The following is a 26,839-nucleotide window of genomic DNA, read 5'->3' on the forward strand; positions in this document are numbered from 1 at the left end:
TCCCAGTTTGAGACTATCAGGGGATGGTCTGACTATATTTGATGAATACTGCCAACATCTGGCAACCCCTACTCAAATCCTTATGGTATTACAGTCTCAATATAATTAAGATATACCATAAATATATGAATCACTTGTTCTCTGTGAAAAAGTCGTTTTCTTGATTCTACAACCATCATGAGTTAATAGAATCTCCAAACTTTACAACATATTGCTGTCTGAAGACAGAATTGGCACACAAACCTCTCTAATTTAACTTCTTAAATTTATTATAGCTAGTGGTAGTTCCAGCAAGCTAGTTTTACAACTAGATGGAAAATATTTTAACTCATTACTGTTAGCAAAGTTACCTGCACTTTTCTTTCTACAGTTCTATTTTCCTTGTTATTTGGGTAGCTGTTGTATTATAACTGATCAGAAAACAATCTTGTCAATATTGAGAGTATTTTAAAATCTTCCCAGAGAGGTTTGGGAGACTACAAACACTGGTGAGAAATGTCTTTTGAGCATAACCTTGAGACAATTTAGGAACTATTGTTTGTTGTTGCTTCATATTATTAAAATTAAATAAGTGACTTTATGAATCTCTAAGAAAGCCAAAGTAAAAGTGTATTACGGGATACATTCATAAAATAATTTTCTGAAGAGATTAATTTAATCTACAAAATATGGGATCTAATATATTTAGATTAAATTTTCTTTTAGATATCCCTGTGGAATCTACTCAAAGTTAAGCATATGGTCCTCCTCTGGACATATGACAGATTTTCTGTGCAATTCAGATTTTAAGGGATTCTAAAACAATAAACAAGTCTGTATCTTTTCTACTTACACATGCTGAAACAATGCCAAAGCCACAAAAGTTATGGATGTATAGCACTAATATGAGGCTTGTATTTCACTTTCTTCTGCTTAGATAATTTTTATTGCATGATGCTGTATTGTTGAATATAGAAATAAAATTTTTAGATGCACAATGTCCTATTGTTAGAAAATTCATGCCAAATCTCTATATAAATAATTGTAAAGGTCTGCATGCCTGTAAGTCAGTAAGGTATTTTCCCCTTATCAGTGGTTCAGTCTATTTCAGATGACCAATCATTATAAATTTCATTTGATGTTTGCTCTAGGTAACAACAGAATATGGGATAAGGAACTGTAGATATAGTAAGGAATATATAATTACCTCTGATACCTGTAAGCTATTGGGACTCGAATAGTGAAGATATCAGATGTCATTTTTTTTCTCCCCAATCATGTTAATTGATTGACAAAAATATAATTTACAGTCTGATTTCAATACGATGAGGAGAAAACCAGTAACCATACTTTTCAAGACAACATTTAGTGATCTTTATATATGCAACTACTGTTAAATTTTACATATAGTACAATCAAGCCCAAGTTTTCAAAAAAAAAAAAAACCAACAACAAAAAAACTATGATTCAGAATCCCAAAATCATGAGACTGGATTACAAATTATGAGATTTTAAAAAATCATCAAATGTTTGGTTCCTTTTATTTGCCTTCTGTTTTTTGAGTCTTCAGGATTCACATTTTCAAGATTTTCTCTGCAAACATGAAGGCTAGAAATTTTCATTTTTAACACTGAAAGCTGAGAGGCTCACAGAATCATGTGAGTCCAATAGCTGGGGCTTGAAGAAAAATACCGAATATTGCAAAATTCGTGATAAAACTGTGAGCTGGCAACACTGCTGAGGCCCTGAACCTGCAAAGAGCCTCTTGGGTTTGGTGCAAGCCCTGCTGAAGCCAACTGGGCTCCGCCTGGGCACAAGGGCCCATCTGTATGGTTTCAGTTATAGCACTGGGGCCTAAATAGGTTAACAGTTCAATCTGTGAACTTCATGCACACAGAATATAGATAGCACATTTTAAAATGTGTTATTTGATTAGTTAGTTGGAGGCTCTGTGATGTGGCTGTATTTGTATAAGTCTATGGGTGCAGTACACAAAGTAGATGCTGACTGCATATCTCACACATTCAGAAGAAAATCATTCTAATGTTTATATTTCATTTTAGTATGTCTCAATAATTTAAAATTGGTTACAAGGGGAAAAGCCTAGTTATTGACACCAAAGTGCTAAATGGAAGACATGGGTTCAAGTTTTAACTTGGGATCTTACAGTGGACTGTTGTCCAAATCAGCTAATCAGGACAGAATTCCCATCTCTGATCTGCATTGTGGACACCTGTTAAACATTCTGCCTTTGGTCCATATATGAATCATAGAATATCAGGGTTGGAAGGGACTCAGGAGGTCATCTAGTCCAATCCCCTGCTCAAAGAAGGACCGATCCCCAATTAAATCATCCCAGCCAGGGCTTTATCAAGCCTGACCTTAAAAACTTCTAAGGACGGAGATTCCACCACCTCCCTAGGTAATGCATTCCAGTGTTTCACCACCCTCCTAGTGAAAAAGCTTTTCCTAATATCCAACCTAAATCTCCCCCACTGCAACTTGAGACCATTACTCCTTGTTCTGTCATCTGCTACCACTGAGAACAGTCTAGATCCATCCTCTTTGGAACCCTCTTTCAGGTAGTTGAAAGCAGCTATCAAATCCCCCCTCATTCTTCTCTTCCGCAGACTAAACAATCCCAGTTCCCTCAGCCTCTCCTCATAACTCATGTGTTCCAGTCCCCTAATCATTTTTCTTACCCTCCGCTGGACTCTTTCCAATTTTTCCACATCCTTCTTGTAGTGTGGGGCCCAAAACTGGACACAGTACTCCAGATGAGGCCTCACCAGTGTCGAATAGAGGGGAACGATCACGTCCCTCGATCTGCTGGCAATGCCCCTACTTATACATCCCAAAATGCCATTGGCCTTCTTGGCAACAAGGGCACACTGTTGACTCATATCCAGCTTCTCATCCACTGTAACCCCTAGGTCCTTTTCTGCAGAACTGCTGCCGAGCCATTCCGTCCCTAGTCTGTAGCGGTGCATTGGATTCTTCCGTCCTCTGCACTTGTCCTTGTTGAACCTCATCAGATTTCTTTTGGCCCAATCCTCCAATTTGTCTAGGTCCCTCTGTATCCTATCCCTACCCTCCAGCGTATCTACCTCTCCTCCCAGTTTAGTGTCATCTGCAAACTTGCTGAGGGTGCAATCCACACCATCCTCCAGATCATTTATGAAGATATTGAACAAAACCGGCCCCAGGACCGACCCTTAGGGCACTCCACTTGATACCGGCTGCCAACTAGATATGGAGCCATTGATCACTACCCGTTGAGCCCGACAATCTAGCCAGCTTTTTATCCACCTATGAAGTTCCCACTGCTACCAATGAGAGTTCTGCATACAGCAAAAAGGGCGGAATGCTTGATCTTGCACCATTGAAATCAGTGGCAGTTTTGCTCTTGAATTGTATGGGAGCAGGATCAGACCCAGAATATGCAAAAAGGATATGCACTGCAGATAAGAGATCCATAGAGCAGGTGACAGGGGGAGAACTATGACCTTAGTTTTGAGAGGGAAAAGGCTGATATATATTGTATCACTCTGCAGAACTTCACAGCAGCCAGTTTGGAGTAGCAAGAATCTTGGAGAGTTGTCTCATCCCACTGAGCCACAGGATATGCGCAGTGAGGTAGCTACTATTATTACACGGGTAGGAAAAATAGGATAAAAATAGAAGTGAGTCTAAAATCATTAATTGGGTAAAAGCACTCTGGGTGAAATGCTGACCCCTGCTGAAGCCAATAGCCAAAATCCCATTGACTTCAATGGGGCCAGGATTCCTTCCCATAATTTCATTTGGATTTATCCATGAGGTTATTTCCTTACAGTAAGATGTCTGAGCACCTTTCACACTCCTGTCCCTCAAGCCAAAAGAGAAAGAGTCCTTCTAATAGATGGCTTTATATAGTGTTAATGAAAACATTTATGTGTCCCCATGCCTTCTTTGTCATTGGTTAAGAAAGATGGCACAGAAAACTAATTATTTACTGCAAGGAATGAGCAATTACGTTTTTGAACTGAATTATTGCCATAATTAAAAATCTTTAAAACTGATTCATTTTAGTCAGGACACTGATTTCCAATGTGTATTCTGTACAAACACAAGGATTATGAAATTCTGACCAAAAGCTAGGTGAATAATTCATAATGAATCATTTATTTGACACTTTTCACTTTTCTTCCTTCTGTTTACAGATTATCCGAAGGCAGATTGTGATTTTCTCAAATTTAATCATTCTGGATAAAATTCACCGCTGTGCATAGGACCAGAACAAGATTTTATGCTACTTAAGCCTTTAAAATCAGAACATAAGAATCACCATACTGAATCAGAACCAATATCCATCTAGTCCAGTATCCTGTCTCTGACAGTAGTCGGAATTAGATGAGACAGAAGAGACTTATGGTGTGCGTAGGTCTCGTGCTAGCTCGCTGCACAGAAGTGAATTTTTCTGTGGCTTGAATAATTCTTGGTTTGTAGCATATTTGTGAGCAGTTTATTGTGTGTATTCCATATTTGAATTATGAGGATTATCCGTTACATCAAATGGCATTGCTTCTGCTTCCTCACTGAATGAACACAACTCTTACAAGTAGGTTTCTTGTGTGAAAACTGAGCGTTAAATTTTTATTTTCCAAGAATGGTCTAAAAGTGTGATTAACTTACCCTGCTTCTGTCATTAAACTCACTAGCTAAAATAGTCACAGGTTGCCATCATGAGGGGGAGGGGTGAAACTAATTTGTTTACAAATTCAGACTGTGAAAATGAATGTATTTATAAATACAAGGGATTTTTATACCACTGTCGACAAAGCTGTACCTTTGACAGATATTTTTAAGTATGTTTTTCCAAAATAGATAAGTGAAGCTTTCACTATTCCACTTATTCCCAAATTCACTCCTCATAATGAACACAAAGCATATCCAGCACTAGTACAGCAACAGATAAAAAGCAGATTAAAAAAATGACTATTTCATATTTTCAAACAGGCCTCTGAATCTGAGACTGCAAATTGTGCATGTGCACCCATACACAGATTGCATGTTATAGATCAGTGATACTCAGACCTCAGTGGTTCAGGAGCTAAATTAGCAATCACAATTACCCAAAAGAGCCACAGTAGTGTGAATTTATTGTTTCATTTACTATATATATAGTAAATAACATAGTAAAAGCATTCTGATTGGTTAATATCTTAGACTAATGAATAATTAAATCATACAGTGTTTTGATATCATCTGCTGAAAAGCCACAAGAGAGACATTAAAGATCCACTTGTGGCTCACAAGCCTCAGTAGGAGTATCAATGTTCTAGATAAAGCACCCATTTTTACCTGTGTTCACATATAAAACTGGATATATGGGACACTCATGAAAGTCTTAAAAGGTCTGTAAAAATAAGTTCCTTAAAATGTAGCATTCAGGGTTTTTTTTGGGGGGGGGCTGTTTTTTTAGAGATAATTCCTGAATATCCATATTTGTAGAAAACTCTACTTCATTGTTATCCTGTATTGTGGTAGCAAGCAGAGGTCTCAATCAGCACTGAGGCCCTATTGTGCAAGATGATGTACAAACACATACAAAAGAATGGCACTTGGCCCAAAGAGCTCCATAACCTGTACTGAATTGTGCTATTGTCTACTTGATAATTATCATTCAAATTATTTATTTAAAGTATGCAGCAGATACATAGGAATCCCATGTATTCATTACAATGTGAAAACTACATACAAAACATGTTGATCTCTTCCTGCCTATACTACAGTAGTATTTATGGTAGCTGTTGGGTTTTGCTGCTTCCTGCGAAGGCCACAGACACTGAAGCTCTAAGAATGTACCTTCTTCTGTGACTCTCTGTGCATCTTGCACTGTCTGCCTGTTTAGACTGTAAGTGATTTGGGTTCAGGCAGATGTTCTTACAAAGTGATTTGTTTGACTGACATGTTTTGCCAAGCAAGTGGAGACATATTTACGTAAGAGGAGTCAGGTTGGAACTTGAAAAAAGCTTTCTTTTTTCCAGAGCTCTGAAAGTGATATCATTAATGATATTTGTTAACTGCTGATATTTTGTTCGATGGCGTACAAGACATAAAAAAGGTGTGGAGCAAGATTTTCAAACATAATTAGTGATTTTGGGTGCCCAACTTGAGGAAGCTTGAAGGACCCTGATTTTCAAAAAGTGCTGAGCCTCTACCTATGGAAAATCAGGCCTTTCCACCCAACCTTTGAAAATTAGGTCCTTTCAAGGTGTCTCATGCTGGGCACTTGTCACTTTTCTAAATATTGGCCTCATTTCCTATCAGTGAGAGATTACAATCTGAAACACAAACAGAACCAAACATGAACGTTGAAGGAGAGCTGAAAATATGGTGACAACTGAGCTCTTTTTTGTTATTCACAGAAAGAAACTGGAATGGTAACACTGGGTGGGTTTGCACTGGAAGGTCCTGTGAAAGAAGAGAGTGTTTGGGGAGACTTCAGTGAAAGGAGGTTTACCTTTGGAGTACTGGGTTGGGAGGATGTTCTAGGTGTTGATGACATTATGGAAGAAAACATGAAGAGAGTGAGAGAACTAAGGGAGGCATGAGGCTAACATTACTAACGGAGCGAAAGGGGTGAGGTAGGATACAATATGAAACGAGAGAACGAGTAGAATCTATGTTAATTTGACTTCTCTTGATTTGCCTGTCAGAGGTCATTTTAGCTGTCTTTAGGATCTGTTCTAATGTCCACTGAAATGGATGGAAAGGCTGTTATTGATTCAGTGGGCTTTGAATCAATCCTTATATGCATTCTGGAAGTAAAAATAATCCGTGAAAAAATATCTGTCTCTATCCACTCATTTCTCTCCCAACAAACAAGTAACCTGTTTGAGATGTCCAGTGTTTTCTTGTACTCTCAGAAGTTGAGGCAACATAAAAGTAATGGGACTTGCCAGCTACAGAAGGCCGGATTAAAACTATACTGCATTCATGCCATCTGGTGCAAATTACATCATGAACACACACAACAATGGAAAACAAGTAATGAAAATCCTTTGCTGAAGCCATAATAATTTAATACAACAGTGACTAGGCAAGCAGGAATTCAAGAGGTAAAAGCTCTGAGCTCTAATATGAATCAACCTACCACTATAGGCACACTAAAAGAGACTTAAGGAGTTGATGTTCTGCCCTGAGTCATTGCTACCCGGTTGCTTTTCACAACAAGCAAAGCCATTAATTTTAAATATTGATTTCAATTTAACAAATCTGTATTTATTAATTTGTAAAGACACTGTTGGTTGACCCTACCTCCCACAGTTGCTTTGCCATCCCAATTGTATTGAAATACTACCTGTGAACTGTCAACAGGTAATACTGCTTAAGATGTTGATACACAAGTAGGAAAAGGCAGATTGACAGTAGCCAGCATGAATGGGAGAACTTACCAGGGTTTGAAAAGCTATAAATACTAATACAAACTGTGGGGGAAATGAGACAACAGGAGAGCATGAGGGAAGAGAAGATGAATGAAGAGAAAGAATAAATACATATAAGCAGATTGGAAAAATAAACTCTGCTCCCAACTGGGAAAAATTTCTTGAGATGTTCATTTTTTTTAAGTGGAAACTGACAACACTGGCATTTTCAACATTTTTGCAATAGATTTGCTGAAGTTTCTCTAAGAATACTACAGAAGTCCCTTAGGAATTAGTCCCTAAAATCTTAAAAATATTTCCCGTCAATAAACTAACTTCTTTATATATTTTTTCTTACCTGTACAATTTATCATAGTGGGTAGACCTATGAAGAATATATGATAACAAGCTGTGAAAGAAAAAAAAAGTGTATTAAAATATAATCCACCTCTCACATCCATGAGTCTAATAGTAAATTAATAAATAGCAACAAGATGTTCCTACCATACAAATTTTGAACAGTAAAAATATACTAACCCTGGTATATCCTAAAATCTATCAAATGCCTACTTCACCAGAAGTTAGGGCCCTGGATGACCGACAGGATTTATATTAACAACAACAATCCATGATGTCTTAATGAGAAACTAATGATTGTAGTTACCAGTTGCCATGCTTATTCTTTTTGCTAATATATATATATGGCAACAGCCCCACTTATTTAAGTATAAAAATGGCTCTAGAATAATTTTCCTTCTAACATTCCTAATATTCAGAGATTTTAATGTCTGTTAGAAAATTTAAAACTCAACTCAACTTTTTGAAATATTGGTTTCTTCTCTCTCTCTCTCTCTCTCTCTCTCTCTCTCTCTCTCACACACACACACACACACGCACAATATCTGTCTATCTATAAACACAAGTACAGGTTGCAAAGTCAAGCACTCAAAAGTTAAGCTATGCCTGAAGTAAGGCTGTTCTATGCAACCTTAAATTGGGCCCCTTATGGATATGTATTATAATACAGTCTTTAATGACATGATCACATGCTATTTTCCCCACAGGATCCCTGCTCATTTATGGATGGACGGTACTCAATTAACAAGCGACTATTCAATATTTCATTTTATCCATATTGTTCAATGTGTCACCATAGGCCTTATTTACTGCACACTATTCAAACCTTGCTCGGAAGACAGAATTATGAATTTCCTCATGGACTTTTCTATGGCACTCATTACTATAGTATCGGAATGTGTCACAAACATTATTTATCTTCACTAATCCCCTGTGAGATAAGGGATTAGTACTTTCACCATTTTCCAAATGGAGAGCTAAGGCACTGAAAGTTGGAGGTCAAAAATTTCCATCAATTTGAGATGACGGTTGCCAATTGTGGTCGGACATATTCCAGGAGGTTTCATCACATGACATAATCTCACATGAAAGATTAGTTTTTAATTCCTGAAGACTCCAGGCCAATCCTGGAGGGCTGGCAACCCTATCTGAGACACGTAGGCCCTGCTATATAATTTTTTATTTAGCATTATATAGCACTTTATATATTCACTCACAGCTCCCACTGATTTCAGTTGCAGCTGTGAATGCTCAGCACTTCTGCAAATCAGGCCTCAGGGTATCAAGCTGGGCACCCAAAAAATGAGGAACACACAGTTAGTGACCACCCATGAAAACTTACATTTAAGTGATTTGTTTAGCACTATGCAGGAACTCTCTGGCAGAGGCAGGGATAGAATCCAATTCTCCAGGGCAGCATTCAATTGCATTAACCACAAGACCTTAATTTTCTCTTCCTGTAATCTCCTGTCTTCTTCACTACACACCTTCCAACAAATGTAACAACTGAAGCAGGTGTCCTACAGACAACAGGTTCCTTCACCACACAACACTCAGTCAACCCCAGATGAGATCTTATAATAACCTTATAATAGGAAGCATGGGCAACCTTAATAATAAGCAGTACTACTAGCCCTGCCAATAATATAGAAAGGGAACTCCTTGCCTTCCCTTCAAAAGTATAATTGCAACGGATTCCAGTTATACTGTACAATATGTGCAAAGGTATTCATACACACACCAGGTTATGGTGCTTAGCATTATTTAACGAAACGAGAAACTGCTTGCAGCCATGTGTGCAATTTTGGAATGGACCAATAATCAGCCATTTGCATGTACAGAAACATATCACAAACACAGTCAGATCAACCCATCTAACTTCAGCACATAAAATACGAGCTGTTAATGGGACATAGTCTCCTTTTCATTATACCAGTGTAGCTCTAACAAAATCACATGGCACTAATGTAACAGAAGAGATTTTGACCCAATATCTTATTTTTAGAACGGAGAGTTGACTCAAGCAGCCCTTGGGTAGGGACATAACATCTCCTCAGCTTCCTGTCTGAGATATTTTGCAGTTTCTCCTTTCCTTTTTCAGCAAGGTTAACGATGGAAATTATTTTTTCTGGTCCAAATATAGCCCAAAATCTGGCAATTGAATTTGCATGGGTGGACTCCTGAAGCTTCTCAGATCTTTTTGCAGGTGGAATTGTGTGCCTGCACAGACCCAAAAGCAGGAACATTTCTCACAACTAGCATAATTTGTCCAAAGAAATCCAAGAGTAGAAACAAATTGAAACCTCAGTGAAGCAACAGTCCCATGAAAGGTCATATATGAAATATGAAGCTCCAGAATGAGAGGAGGGGAAAAAAGCACCTACCACTGCCCAGATATTCAATGATTACTTAAAAAACGATTCACCAACACCCAAAATGTGTCTGTGAAAATATACCATCCAAAAGTGTAAGCAAGAATATTAGTACAAAATGAGCTAGAACTTAAGATGTGCATTTTCATGTTCAATATTCTAATTACCTTTAGGACTTCATTTTTTAAATTCAGGACCAAAGACATCTTAATTACATTTTAGCCTTAAAAATGTAGTAGAAGTTTACATTTTAGATGCTGCTTCTTCCCTAATACATACTGAGACATACAAAACCATACCAATAAATGGCTAAAAATGCAGAATTAAACCCACAGTTATTTATGATGCTCCAGAAATGGGCTGGGCACATAGTGACAATTTAAGCAGCCACACATGTTCTCATCACTGAATTCATATAACTGTCAGTATTAGTCTGAGCCTCCACTCTCTGAATATGTCAGTACTGGCCTTTTTCTTTCTTAGTTGTACAAAGTTATTTACAAACTTGATTCTGCTAGCAGTGGGTGTTTTGACATTGGTTTCATTTTGAATAGTATCAGGCACTACATTTCCCCCATTCTTTCCATTATCCTCACTGATATTGCATTGACTCTTTGAGTCTATAAAGATGTTTACTGAAGATGTGTTTCAGCAATGCCTCATTTAAATTCTTCTCACAAAAAATGTTTTCAGAACATGCTATGGGGCATTTAAATCTAAAATCCATAAGATTCTAACCATGTGGGTGAAAGCATATACTGTATGATAAGACGATCAGCTTGTAAGATTATGCAATGGATTTTATGGTTATCCTACTCTCTTGGAAGAGGCCTACAGTGTCAACATCATTGCTTAAGCATATATTTACACAAAGATTGTTAATACTCTCATTTAGTGTTGCTAATAAAAGCCCCATACACATTCTACCTGGATATCAACATTGAGGGGACAGGGGAAGGAGAACACAAAAACTGTGGAAAAGAAAGATGAATAAGGATTGGATGAATAATAAATCAAAGGTTGTAATACCTTTCTCCTCTAAGAATTCAGGACTTGCTTTACAGAATCCCTTTCTTTGAAGTTTCATACAAAAACAGAATTGGAACAGGTCTCACAGCAATTAAGAAAACAAATCCAGAACGAAGAACACCATCCAACCCATTAAGTCTTGCTCTAGTTTGGAAAAAGTCACCCAAATGCTTCTTGAAATTCTAGAACACGGGTCTCAAACATGCGGCCCGCAGGCTGCCGTGGGGTTATTTTCTGCGGCCCGCCAGCTCCCCGCGCCCCTGCCAGCATTTACCTAGAGGAAGGGGTTGGAATGGGGGCAGGGAAGGGGTGGGAAGAGGCAGGGCAGGGGCGGGGCCTCATGGAAGGGGTGGAGTGGGGGTGGGGCCAGGGCAGTGGTGGAGGGTCAGTGGTGTGGCCCTTGGGCCAATGTACTAGTCCTCATGTGGCCCTCATGGTCATTTGAGTTTGAGACCCCTGCCCTAGAAGCTCTTGGGAATGTCTGTCCCACCTCCTGAACATAATTGATTGTGTATATACACAAGGAACAACAAATTTGAGTCTTTTTCAGTAATCATAGTTGTAATATGTCTGTACATACAGTACAGCTGTTTATTAGGAACAAGATGGAGAGCTAATTCTTAAACAAATACCTGCATTTAAAGTATCCCTACAGAAATTCTATTGAAAAAAATAGGAAACTTTTGTTCTTTCATGCAAATTTGTCTTTCCACCTCAAGGAATCCATCAGTTTAGAACAGAGGTTTTTTGGTTTTTGTCTGCATTGTTATTGGGATTGAATTCCTTCAATGGGGGATTACTATCTTTTTAATAACTGACACAATTTTGGAATTCACCTTCAGGTTGGCACAGAATTTACATTTCTATATTTTAGGAATTCTACGAGCTCTTCTTCTCAGAAGAATGGAAATTCTCAATCAACAATCACCCCTATGAATTTCAGGATTGGGAAGGCTTGTTTCTCTTCACGCTTTCCCATTTTAAAGGCAGCCTTGGTACTTTCACAGTATAATTCCCACAATCTAAAGGGCCTCTATGACATTGCTTATTAGTTTCTCCATGAATTCAAAAGCTGACCTCCTGGTTTGGAATCCGGCTCATACCATCAACAGGAATTCAGAGCTGATGGTATGAAGAGCAGGGAAGAAACTTTTTTTTATTTTAAGTTTGCTTGATGTTCCCACCTTGTCCCTTTTTAATCTTCCGTCTTCTTAGAAACAGGCACAGCTCAGGAAGAGCAGGATTCTGAGGGGTGAATTCTGAAAATCTCAGAAAACTGATAGGGACTCTCAGAGATGGATGTGGAGAACAAGAGATGCAGGAGCATGAGAATCCCTCCAATCCAAATCTCGTTGGACAAGATAGTGACACAGATTTTGCAAGGGGTTTATAGAAAGGAGGAAAGAGGAAAATATTTTAGGATCATGCTGTTCTTCGTTCTGGATTCATACCCCACATAAAAAAATAGTAAGAGGAACAAAAAATGTCACCATGACTAAACAACATAGTAAAAGAGGCAGTCAGAGGCAAAAAGGCACCCCTTCAAAAACCTGAAAGTCACATTCTACTGAAAACAATAGAAAAGAGCATAAACTTTGGCAAGTCAAGTGTAAAAGCCTAATTAGTCAGGCCAAAAAAGAATTTGATGAGCAACAAGCAAAAAGACTCAAAAACCAACAGCAAAAGAATTTTTAAGTACATCAGAAGCAGGAAACCTGCCAAACAATCAGTGGGGCTACAGGATGATCAAGGTGCTGAAGGAGCACTCAAGGAAGATAAGGCCATAGAGGAGAAGCTAAATTATTTCTTTGCATTGGTCTTAACTACAGAGGATGTGAGGGAAATTCCCACAGCTGAGCCATTCTTTTTAGGTGACAAATCTGTGGAACTGTCCCAGACTGAGGGGTCAATAGAGGAAGTTTTGGAATGAATTGATAAATTAAACAGTAATAAGTCATCAGGACCATATGGTATTCACCCAAGAGTTCTGAAGAAAGTCAAATATAGAATTACAGAACAACTAACTGTGGCATGTAACCCATCACGTGAATCAACTTCTCGACCAGGTGGCTGGAGCATAGCTAATGTGACATTAATTTTCAGAAAAGGCTCCAGAGGTGATTCTCACAATTACAGGCCGATAAGCCTAACTTCAGTACCAGACAAACTGGTTGAAACTGTAGTAAAGAACACAAGTATCAGACACATAGATGAACATGATTTTCTGGGGAAGAGTCTACACAGCTTTTGTAAAAGGAAATCATGCCTCACCAATCTATTAGAATTCTTTGAGAGGGTCAACAAACATGGTCTCTCACCAAAGGCTCTTAAGCAAAGTAAGCAGGATAAGAGTATTATGGATGAGTACTGGTTAAAAGACTGGAAACAAAGGGTTGGAATAAATGGTCAGTTTTCAGAAGGGAAAGAGGTAAACAGTGGTGTCCTCCAGGGATCTGTACTGGGACCAGTGCTTTCTACACATTCATAAAGGTTTTGGTAAAGGGATGGCAAAATTTGCAGATGATACATAATTACTCAATATAGTTAAGACCAACACTGAGTGTGAAGAATTACAAAGGAATCTCACAAAACTGGGTGACTGGGCAACAAAATGGCAGATGAAATTCAAAGTTGAAAAATGCAAAGTATATAAATCCATGGTATGCTCACACCTTGAATACTGCATTCAATTCCAGTGCCCCCATCTCAAAAAAGATATATTAGAAATAAAAAAGGTACAGAGAAGGGCAATGAAAATGATTAAGGGTATGGAACAGCTTTCCATGTGAAGAATGAAGAGAGAATAAAAAGACTGGGAGTGTTCAGTTTAGAAAAGAGATGACTAAGGGGGGATATAATAGAGGTCTATACAATCATGAATGATGAGGAGAAAGTAAGTAAGAAAGTGTAATTTAACCATTCACATAGCACAAGAACCAGGGGTCCCAATGAAATTAATAGGCAGCAGGTTTAAAACAAACAAAAGGAAGTGCTTCTTCAAACAGCACACAGCCAACCTACTGAACTTATTACCAGATGTTGTGAAGGCCAAAAATATAACTGGGTTCAAAAAATAGCTAGATAAGTTCATGGAGGACAGGTCCATCAATGACTATTAGCCAAGATGATCAGGGATGCAATCCCATGCTCTGGGTGTTCCTAAGTCTGACTGTCCAATGCTGGGACTGGATGACAGAGGTTGGATCACTTGAGAATCGCCCTGTCCTATTCATTTCCTTTGAAGCATCTGGTATTGACCACTGTCAGAAGACAGAATACATGGACCATTGGTTTGACTCAATATGGTGATTCTTATGTTCTTATAATTGAAAGTTTCTCTTCTAATTAGTGTCCTCTGTGGGGTGGAAATAATGCCAAAAGAAGAATGGGTGTCTGGGATATTTTCTGATTGTCAGAGGTGAGCGAGGTGTGCAAAAGTATCAGTAGCAGGAAGACAATCTAGCTGGCTGTGTATACAGCCCTCACCATCATAGCATTTGAGTGCCTAGGAGAGGCCTTTGCCAATACGGAGGGGGCATGCCCCAGGAGGTTTGTAAGAAGAAAGTGGGAGAGGACCTCTTTCAGCCAGGATCTGGCCACAGGACCCACTATTTATCATGTTGCTGTTTCCTGTAGTCAGAAAGGAAGATTGCTGTGTTCCGAACAGTAGGCATGCCGCATGCATGCTGTTGCTAGCTGCTGTGAAGTATGATGTGAGGCCACTTTTCCACTGGAAGTAGTGCTGATCAAAGTGGGAACAGTGAAACGTGCTTCCTCCATTCCTCAGATAAGCACAGTTGTATAGCACTGCTCTGAAGTGGTGGGGAAGTATTCCATGTTCATTGCTGAGCCCTGATACACTGAGAGGCTCTGCAGGATGCGGAAGCTCTTCCCTGTGATTACTGGGAAACAGTGCTGTTGGTTTTCAGGGCCCAGCTGCTTAAACAATCTCCCTAGGACCCCCTGATTTCCAGGGAAGGGCATAGAAGTGACGATATTATGGCTAAGCCCAAGAAAACTAGATGGCCTAGAGAGAGCAGCCATAGAATATTCAATAAGTTTCTTCTATCAGATGGAGGCAGAACACTATGGCAGAGCCCTGTGGCTTTTACAGGAAGGCCTGGGGCAACAAAAAGTTCAGCAGAGCTGTTTCTACATGTGCAAGGTGTGTACCAGAAAACTCTTTTACAGAACAATGGATTCCTGTGAATGAGAAATACTCGTAGTGGGCCTCCCTTCTGATCTTATGGGAGCCAGGTATCATCAGCATTATTTTCTTCTAGGAGCTTGGCATTAAGGTTCTTCACTGGCAGAATCAAATAGTGAGTGACCCCCATTTGAATAAGTGACAAGAGGAATTAGCCACATTGGAATGATTTAAGTCACCTGGTGATCTAACCTTCGTGGTGCTAGCCAGAATGCCCTGGGATAGACCATCCAGTATCATCTCACTATGTGACCCTCCCATCCCCCTCTTCTGCCTCACAGGATATTAGTTGTATTCATACTGGAGGACCAACACACAGAAAAAGTGCCATTAGGCATATCACTCTAATTTATATCATGTGACTTCTGAAAATGAAGAATTTCAATCCTAACAGTCTGTAAAGAATCAATTTCCACTATGGTAAATACAGTAGTTTGGCTCTCTGGGGCTGTTTTAATATGCAGAACAGAGAGGAGTCTAGATTGCTACAAAATTTTTATTCTGTGTTCAAATTAATCTAATTTTGATAAAGAGTATCTCAGCTAATGAATACAGGAAACAAAAATAGTTTCAGACAGAGATTCTGGAGCATGAAAGCATAGACCAATAAATATAGAAATAGGAAGGATTCCTCAAGTTCAGAATAGAAAGGAAACAATCTAAGGTGCTGTGGTCCTTATGGTAACATCATAATAACCATTTTTCAGTATTATCTTGTCTTTGAAAAAATACAAGCATATAATTTAAAGGGAAATTTATATAAAATATTCCATCTACAGTTTCTGTACTTGTAAGCATTCTGGTTTTGCTTCAGCTAACTAGACAACAGTACCTCAATATTTGCTGTACAAGAAAGTGTTTGCAACACAGCAAATACTGAGTTTAGGGTATTACAGGGATTACATAAAATACTTAGATAGTCTTCTCTGGTTCTCAAAAGCAATTTTTTTATTGTACATCAGAGTGTGTCTATAAAGCAGATTTAGGTAACTACAGTAAATATTGAGGATGCCATCAATCATCAGATAACCTTTCCCGTATAAATTTTTCTTGTTGCCAGTTACAAAAACATTGGAGCAATATATGTAAAGGTCTTTCCACGGTTGTGAATACAAAGATCTGTCCTTCTCCAAATGCTGGGAATTAGCAATGAATTAAATCTTTCCGCAAACAGCAAGAAACAGGTACTGAAATGTCTATTACTAGCACAAAGTGTGTACTCAGAAAAGGGAATCTAACACAGCTCCAGTTTATACAGAATGATTGAAACAATGGTAAAACATAGCTTGGATGGAGAAAACTATATTGGCAATAAAATGGGAGAAAATACACTAAAATTTTGTGTCACTTGGATGTATTAATAAAGTTGTGACATAACATGATTCATGTGTGATGTGCATTTTAAATTGAATTTTTAACTGCACTGATCTGTTAGTTATGCATTGGCTCTTTCCTGTGTCAACATTTTTTTAAATAGTAACTAATAAATAAAAAATAATAATAAAACAATAATAAAGCAAACCCAGAAGCTAAAAGCATAAAGTAATAGACTTGCATATTTGTATTCCTTTGTCCTGAGGTCAGCCATAATGATTGTTGTATTAATTTGAATATCTTGCTCATTGTATTGTTGTTTGCATAGGCATTTTTTCTTGAAAACAAAATAAATATAGAATTTTAAAATGAGTGTTTAAATGGATAGCACTGTAAAAACAACTAAATATCCTTAAGCGCACAAGGGTTGCCAGCAAAATGCCTCTGCACCACTGAAGCCCTCTTAGGAGGTACGTATACCTTGTGCATGCTTTCTGAATGGAGTCAATTTCACTGAAAGAGCATCCCATGGGTACATTATTCTCTGTTTACTATAGCAAGTAATATTCATAACAAATGTGCAAATACTTGCTTATTAGTCTTACAGGGAGCCTGCCTTCTTTGCCATCTGGATACATTTGTGCTTTCAGAATTGTATGATATCATTTATTTGACAATTTCTGTAATTATTATGCAGCTAAAGTTAGTTGACCATTGTATCACATGTTTTGAACATTTTCAATTTCAATGGAACATAGAGTGCTAATTTAAATCAATACCATGTTGTTGTTTTTTCAAATACAAAATGATATCCAAATGTACAAATGTTTGGGGGGATGAGGGGAGAGACAACTAAAAGTATGTTGTCTGTAGAAAAGGAAGAGCCATTTTGTCCACTGGACCTCTTGGTTTTAAAATAAGTTATCTTTTGTCTGCATCTTTTTCATATTCCATTTCTGTGATGTGCTTAATATAATGTAGGAAAGAATTAACACTGGAGGTTCTGTTTGGCAGAGAAAATGATCCAAATTATGTGAACCTCTCATATCTGCAAAGCTGAGCTGGAGATTTTGGGAGAAAAAGCTTTTCTGATATTTTTCTGCATTTGTAATAAGTGTAGGAACTTACATATCATCAGAACTGCCTATTTCTGTCTCTCATTTATTAAATTATTTTTTTCACACTTCAGCTGAAGAAACACAGAGGTGAAAAGAAAATGTCGATATATTTTGTTTTGAAAAAATTACTTGAACTTTTTCAAGCATCACAAAGGTTTAGATTGATCTTTGAGTGAAAATTGCAATGGCTTTATTCTACGCAAACAAGCTCAGTGTGGGTGAAATCCATCCTGCTGCTGAGGGCTCACTCAAGGCTTGTGCGACACATCAGTCCCACTTCAGCCTTCAAACCAGGGGCGAAGTGCAACTCAAGTGCTGCATAAAGCCCTGTGTGGGCCCTCTTCATGTGGATGAATCTGGCCCTGTGAGATGCAGATCTGCAGGCTGCTGAAATATCATAAGCAATGCCATAGGATGATCAAAATGAAGTGTCTAAATTACGTTAATTATCTCCAGACACCTGTTGCTCACAAGGACCAGGACGTTTAAGCATTTTTCCCTCTAAAGCACTGAAAACAGGCTGAACTGCCATATAATAATTACTGAAGGCACACCATTTAATCACAGCCCATACAAGTGGAGAAGGAGGGAATAAAGAGTTGCATTGCCTCAAGAAGTGCACTAGAAGACATTTCCAAAACACCTCCTAGAACTCACACATACATAGGGGCCTTGCACCTATAACATATAGTAGCTTACTTTCTGAAGAAGCAGGTGCATGGGGGTGTAGGAGCAGTCACATAGGCCCAGCTCCTAACTACCATGAGGGGAGGAGCATCCTCTTCATTCCCTTCAGCACATAGACTGAATTGCTGCCTGACCCTTACATGGGCTGCACAAGGTAGGGAAAGGTTTCTTACATCCTTCCTCCCTCCCCCATCACTGTACACCCTGTACAGTGTTAGTGGCCAGGCATAATCTAGTGCTTTGTCCTCAGTTTGGCTAAGTGATAGTGACAGCTGCTTAATTAAATGGAGGTTTCTATTGTGTAGGCTGGATAACTTTATTCCACAAAATAATCTTTAGCTGACAGCTTTGTTGTTTATAACAATTATCTTACCATGACTGTCATTCCTAATATGACCTATAATATATTCCAGGGCATTAAAACTAGTATGCACTGTGTCAGCTGCATTACATGAAATCTACCTGACATTTTGTAAAAAAGTGCTGTTGAGTACTAGGCACCAAGCTAGGAATAATGTACCTAATTCTGTTCTCAGTTACACCAGTGTAAATGCAGAATGACTCCATTAAATGATTTAAATGAGCAAAATTTGGTTCACTATGTTGTAGTTTTATTTATATATTTTAATTTTAAATTATATATATACACACACACACACATATATATATATACACACACACACGCAGTGTGCATTGCACTGTTTATTTATCTTGTAAAGTAGCTTAAGTTTTTGGCACTGTTTCACTTAAGCTTTGTAACTTGTCTTCTAACATTTTTTAATGACACCACATGAATAGACCGCTGCTTTTCAAAGAACTGTAAAGCCACAAGTTACATAACGAGATAACGGATGGCTGCAAAGTGGAAACTGTCTTAAGTCACATTTGTAATAAGATAATGAGCACAATAGAATTTAATCAAATAACATTTCCATGCATCTTTAAAATGTTCCAGGTGTTTTATGCTTTCAAAACTTCATTTGTATTTGCTCAACTTCCTGTTAACAAACCTTGTGCTGCTAAGGAACCTAGAGCTGCCAGCCAAATGTTGAACTGTTGTTTTCTTTAAAAGTTAGGCTAAACAGGAAACAGAATTTCATCTTCTCAATGCAGCAAACAGCAAGCTGAATTTGCAGTTCAAGAAACTCAGCTCACAAATCTATCCTAACCTAACCTATTGCTATAAAGGTGAGATGAAATGGCATGTCATGTCATTCTTATTTCCTTTATGAATCTACATAACTTTAGTGAACCAAAAATATCTAATCTCAAAACATAGTCAACAATCCAAATTCTCCACTATTTTTAAAGTCATTCTTCTATGAATATTTCATCCTTCATTTCCACTCTCACACTCACTGTGTTTACCCCTGCTCCTCAAGATTGGCCTGTCTTTCCTCTCACAAGTTTTTTGCAGCCTCTGTCTGATAAGTCTTCCTCTTGAGTTCATCCTCACTGGTGTGAGTTCAGCATGTCTGTTGACCTCTATTACCTTGATCATCTTTCCTCTAACCGTATATTCGTTTTCCAAAGGCTTCCCAATCTGCCACCTCTCTCTCTGCTATCTGACTACCCTTTTCTCTATTCTAGAGAGTCCTGATCTTACCTACGCTACTGTTGCACACAACTGTTCACCACTTCCCCTCTATGAAAACTGCCCTTGTCCCACTGCACACATAAGCAACTTGGCTCTATTAGATGCACCAGCCAGATTTTTAGTCCTGGGGCCTGATATAAAGCCCAGTGAAGTCAACAGAAGTGTTTCCACTAATTTCAATGGGCTTTGGATCTGGGACACTTTGCTGACCCCTTCCATCCTCAATCCCTGGTACTGATATCTACAATGCTGTCCTGCCCTCTGTCTCGAACATATCAAGCTCTATTCTGTTTCTTGCTTCACCATTTTCCCTTTTTGCACAGATTATCTATGAGTTGATGCTATGAACAGAGGGATATATTCGATCTTGATGTTAATTATAATATCGAGAATTCATATAAGTTACTCTACAGGAATGTTTTCTGGGCTGCAAAATCTCATTTCTTCTGAGTTTCTCTTCTATACTATTCTCCTCTCCATCCACTCAGTTTGCCTTCTATTCCTCCCAGCCTTTCCCTAGCCAGGTGCAAGAAATTTGCAGCTTCTTAACAATCTAAGACTGTCCGAATTTGCAGCAATATCTATTCCAACTCCAACAACTCTCCCCATTAATCTGCACTAACACGTTCTCCCCTTCTTCAGCAACCAACTTGGATATTTTTAATCGAATCCAATCCATTAAGAAAAATACCTCCCTGTCCTGATACCCACGCCTTCTCACTCCTCCTATTGTTTCTTTCTGTCTTTGATCTTGGCACTTCTGCCACTGTCAACAATTCCCCTGCTTCTGCTAACGTCCCTTTTTACAAAGTTCTCCCTTGAGTCTGCCGTTCAGTTGCTCTCTCTTTAATTTCCGCTTTCTCATCATAACCTTCTCTCATCCCCAGTCAGCTCTCCCAGACCAGTATTTCAACCAGGTTCCATCTGGGTTTAGCTCTGGCCATTGCATGAACATCACCTTCATCAATATACCAAGATCCTTCTCCTGCTGAAGCCTCCTTTTCCAAGTTTACAACACTCTGAACCCCTCTATTCTCCTACATCCACACCATACTGCACAGGAATCTCTAGTTCCCTTCATTAATTATTTTGCTTAATCACTGCCTACACTGATAGCTTCTCCTTGGCATGAAAATCTTTTTCTGTGGTGTCCTACAAAGCTCAGTGCTCAGGCCTTTGCTCTTTTCTACCATCTTTCACCTTCTCAGTCTCTTATCTTTATTTTTTAACTCCTACCACAATTTTACCCTGATACTCAACTGGTAACACCTTTTTATACCTCTTAATCACCAATTAATATAATCTTTTAACGCCTCTTTTAATAAGTCCTCACTGATTCCCCCCACTGCCTGCCTTAATTAAATACCGTATTCATCTTGCCATTCTTTAACTAAAATGTTTCAAATACATAAGTATTTCTCTTCGGTAAGAGGAGCATCAAAAGTATCATTGTCTCTGCTTCCTTTTCTTAATATAGGCTTCCCATTTGTCTCCCATAGCCATGCACTTGACATAAGTATTGACCATAAATTCTCCTTCACCTTCCATATTTTATTTGAGAAGAAGGACATGCTTGTGGTTAAGGACCTGGACTGGAACTTGGAAGATGAGTTATATTTCCAATTCTGACACAGGTCTCCTGTGTGACTAAAGAAAACTTTATTTGATTATTTGTTGAACAACAGCTCTTCCATGTCCTTGCATGCAATATCAAAAATTCAGATTTTTAAATTTTCTTACAATATGCTTTGTTAAGATTTACATTTTTCAAATATTTTCACTTTTTTATATTAATGGATCAATAAAATAACTTAGCAACTGATTTATAATAGTAGCCTTGAAAACTGGATATTTTGAGTGTCAAAAAAGGGTTATTATAATGAAGGCAAATGTAAGACTATGTGAATATCATCAACAGAATAATATTTATTTTAGACTTGGGTCCAAAAGCTGGTTAAATAGATCTTTTGAACCATTCTTGGTATTGTTACTGTGAGAATAAGATAAGTCTTTTTTTATATAGATATAAACAAAGCCATTAGGCCAAACATTTTTTTTAAAATGTCTTTAAATTATGAGTGCCTAATGTGAGATAAGCAACTGGATATCCAAACCTTTGAAAATTACACCTTTTTCAAATTGGACATTCAAAAATGGAGGCACCCAAAAATAGAAGAAACAGTTCTGATGTGAGGAATCAATGTCCATGAAAAAGAGGGACTGTCTCCCCAACCTTTACCCAAAAGGAGAACCACTTTGATGGGACCCCACATATTTTATAGTTTATATGTTAAAGAAGTAAGAGCTGTATCCACAGGGAAGGAATGGAATGCCAAGGCAGATTCACTTGGGCCTTTTGAGCCAGACTGTAATTAACACACAGGCTTGAGCTGAGGAACTCTAGTGAGATTTTGGTGAGGCACTGAACTTCAGTATAGGCACAGCTTGGTGCCATGGATAGGACACTGAGTCAGGAGACCTTGACTCTTTTTCCTCATCTGTAAAATGGACATCATCATGCTTTGTAAAATGCTTTGAGGTCAAGGGATGAAAAGTGGTGTGCACTATTAAGAAACGCTACAGATCACAGGGGCTTCACACACACCTCACCAACCCTACATAAGGTGCAGCCTGCACCCTCACTGTATGCCTTGACAGCTCTGGCATATCTCCTTCCTTGTTCCTTTGGAACCATTTGTGCCTCCTGGGGGAAGCTATTGTAGCTGGTCCATAGATGAGGAGTGGAAGGCAACTTTTGCCTTCCCCTTTGTACACCCACTATGGCATGGCACAATCTGCTCATTTATATTCTATTGTGAAATATTTCTAATTTGTGACACTTAGACCAACTACATGTGAATTACACTATAGCCTTTACCCGATGAATTAAGACCTTTTTAAAAAAAACATATGTATTCTGGGTAGTTTTTATGTACAATTGCAACGCAACAGGGATGCCTGTGCTATTTTCAATACACTTTCCATTCTAATTTTTAATCTGTTTTGCACTGATTATGGCAGTGTGACTTTAGTTATTTATATAATTGAGTATTATTCCCTTTCTATCATCTAGTCCTCCATTTACCTATTAAAATATTTGTATTCTAATCCTGTCTCTGAACTCAGATTTTTATGTGGAAATGTGGGAGATGTTGGAATGTGTATTAAGCATCAAAACAGTACCTCAGAATGGTTTAATAACTCTAGGGATACAAACGACATTTACTGCAGGCACTGTACTTTGCTTTTTAGTTATGCAAGCAGTGTTCTCTATGCTAGTGCCAACATGTGACTGGCAAACACTGAGGTGGATTAAGGTTAAAAGACTCGGATGCACGAAAACTTGATGGTCTCTGGAAAAATTTGCTTCTCCACAGACATTTTCTTGCAGCCTAGCCACCCTTCCACCTCACCCTGATGGACTTGCTTTTCTTCTAGTCCTGAGACTTTGAACTTCCTGCAGAATAATGCAACCCACCCAGTTCAACCTGGCCTCCAACAGGTAATGGCAACAATCAGCTCTTCACTGTATCACCATCTGCTGCTCTTTATCTGTGTATCACTGCTTTAAATGGGCCACCCGCCATCCGAGGGGCTCAGAGCCCAAGGATCCTGGCCTTAATCTATGACTGGGAAAATTAGGGACAACACACACCCAGAGAAAGCTTTAGTTAAAAGACACAAGCTGGAACAAATCTGGTATTCAGCAATCTGAGAGAGTAGTCTTCAAGCTGCAGGGCTCCTTCCTATGCTGAAATATAAACAGGGACCCAGGCCAAGCTGTGAATCACCAAAAGTCCTTTCCTATGGGAAGAAATGGGCCACTCTTCTCAGGGACACCTCCCACCTGTGCCTAATAAGAAAGTTTCTCCCTGTGATGAGATGTCCCATCCAAGTCATACTATGGGATACTCATTCCCAGATCTGTACCCACATTTGGGAAAAAGGAAAGTCTGCAGATCAAGCACTTAGGACTACAGTTCCCCCATGATGTGATTTAATATTTGCTTAACAACTTAACAAACCAGCTTTGAAGAAACACTGACTTCAAGGGCCAACATACACATGCAAGAATCCTTGATCTATTACTTTAAAACCCCACCTGTCCTGAAAGGTGAATTCTACTAAATAACAATTAAAACTCGTCAACAGTGGGAATATCATCCATAGGTGGCCAGCATAGCTGCAGTGGCACAGACAGGAAAGGTTGCTATAAGATGTGATTTACATCAGTGCAGCTTGCCCTTTTTTCACAATCAGGGGTAAGCAACACTGGTGTATGGCCTGTCTCCGCTAGGGGTTCGCACCATTCAGCCATGTGAATGGGAGGCCACCAATAGTTGTAACCAGGGCAAATGCCCCGTGTAGACAAAGCCTGGCTACGCTCCCATAAAGATAAAAGGAAGACATTCATTTCCTGTAGGATTAGTAGAACATCAAGACTCCAGTACTTTTTATGGCCTGATTCAACAAAATTATTACATTTCCAATAAACAACATGCTATAACATACAGAACAATTTATTATGGACCTGAAATTCTCAACCTCTATCTGTCAATGTTACCACAACTTAAAAGGAGGGGAGCCAAGTCACTGATGAATAAGTAGGTTAGCTGCTCCCACAAATGACTTATAAAATGTACTAGTCCAAAAGGCCTACTCTGGAAAGCTGGCAAGATATCATCTCACCAACCCTGCAGAATCCTGACACATCCTGCCCCAAATCCCATTTTGGAGACTGTCAGTTTCAAAGCTTCTGTAATCACCTTAGTATCTGAGCATGTTCCACAATCATTACATTTGCAATAGCAAAGTCCCTGAATGGAATTTTGGGCTTGCCTCCGTTTCTGGGTTATAAAGAGCTCTGTTTGGGGTAGTTCTTTGGGGGACAGAGAACAATAAGGTTAATGGGCCACTGTTGTAGCTGCCCCACTCCTGGAGAACAGGGATTGAAAGCAGCCAAGCTAGGCTGATTGGGGAAGCAGCCACAGCTGGGGCCATGCTGATCAGGGTCCAGCTGGCCCTGATAAAAGGGTTGTGGAACAGGAGCTGAAGGAGTTTCACTCTAGTCCTGGAATAGGAAGGGCTAGCTGCCTGAGATGAAGGTACCTGAACTAGAGCAGTGCTAGGGAATAGGGCAAGGGAGCTGGGGAGCTCCAGCCTGGTAAACCCCAAGGCTGCAGGCCTTGTGCAAGGCCTACACAGGTACTGGGGTTGCAGAGGTCCAGCCCAGGGTTAGGCAGAGGCAGCTGGTCCAACCTCCTTGCCAATGATGAGTGGCCATGACAGACTGCAGTTTGCCCCAGTGAGCAGGGGCTAGATGATGACTGGCAGTAGCCCCTGAGGCAAGGTGGGTGAGAGGGTTGGGGGTTCCCCTGGGAGAGGAGACCCAGAGCGTGGTGGAGTAATGCTGGGGCAGCACCCAAGGTAAAGGGTACCGGGGCCTGGGAGGGACACGGTGCCAGCAGCAGGCAAGACACTGGCCTGCAGAGGGCAAGCCGTGTGCTGGAAAAGAGCTAATTCCCAGACGACCAGCAGGAGGCGTTTCATCTGGTGAGTCTGGCTTTTCTATAGCCAGTCACAGAAATGAGAATAAATAACAGCATGTCTGCCTAACCTCATAACTAACTTAGAAAGACAATGAAACCATGTCTGAATATCTTTTAGAATAGGATTGTTTAGAAGTATATTGTTCTTAAATAAAAGTGAATATTTTCAGGTCAGTTTACTTTTGCATCTTTTAGAAAGGCAAATATTCTATATGACTAGTAGAGACATTACAGCACAACAAAAGGAAATACAATTTCTCCAGATTTATTCACACACATATTATATTATAAAAGAGCCTAAAGTGGTAATAGTTGGCACTATTTTCACAACAAGAATAGTCAGAATGCTGTGCTGATGATGTACATATAATTTTGCATTTGACATCATTGTGGTAATCCTCTCTGATGACATTCAGAGGTTCTAATTTCCAAGGATATTATTTCATAAACTGATTGCAAAGTTACCATACTGATCCCATAATAATAACCAACTACAATAATAATTTTAACAACAACTTCGTGGAAAGAATTTGATATTCCATTCAAGGCACTTTTCAGGATTCCTGTTAGACAAGTATTACTTCCTATACGTTTTCAACAAAATATTTGAAAAGATGTAAATTTTAATAAAGCATAATGTAAGAATATAAAAAAACAACCTTTAAGGGCACATTATCTATTCATATTATGGCTTTACCATGTAATTATGGTCCCAGTTCTGTAAGGAGATCAGTGTGAACAGCACACTTATATGCCCACAATAGCTGGTTGAAAATTTTCCACCTAAACTGTTTTCATGAAAAGTGGCTGTTTTCTGTTGAATGTCCAAAAACCTAAACATTATGGCTACAAGCCAAAAAAAATGCATTATTCAAAATTCTGCTGAAAATTATTTTTAATGGCAATATTAGAAGAAAACTTAATTTTTCCATTTTTGTCAATTTTCTACAGACTTTTCCTTGAGAGATTGAAGCCTAAATCTGGAAATGAGCTTTTTATAATGCATTGAAAGTAGCTTCTCAGACTTCTCTTTGATACATCACCAAAACACAGTAAAGATGGTATGCACTCAACAGAGAAATTATGAAATAAGACACTTTAGCTCAAGGAGGAAAGATATCCTAGTAATTCAAAGGCTAGATGAAAGTTTAGATCTGCTGTTTTTCTTGAAATCATGACTGAAATCTTTTAGGTATCTTTCTGTCATGAGTATTAAAGGAA

The 26,839-nt window shown here is 38.8% G+C and overlaps 1 protein-coding gene across 1 annotated transcript in view; it reads right to left on the reverse strand.

Annotated features, from left to right (window-relative positions):
- The window catches only part of LOC311514299 (uncharacterized protein), a 393,040-nt gene that overhangs the window by 69,612 nt on the left and 296,589 nt on the right, over window positions 1–26,839 (reverse strand). Inside the window, exon 9 of the mRNA XM_084616784.1 lies at window positions 7,747–7,797. Within this exon, the coding sequence (XP_084472910.1) occupies window positions 7,747–7,797 (51 nt within the window). The remainder of the gene's footprint in view (window positions 1–7,746; window positions 7,798–26,839) is intronic.

The sequence above is a fragment of the Lepidochelys olivacea genome (assembly GCF_965140295.1).
Source record: "Lepidochelys olivacea isolate rLepOli2 genome assembly, chromosome: 1".
NCBI classification, from domain to species: domain Eukaryota; kingdom Metazoa; phylum Chordata; order Testudines; family Cheloniidae; genus Lepidochelys; species Lepidochelys olivacea.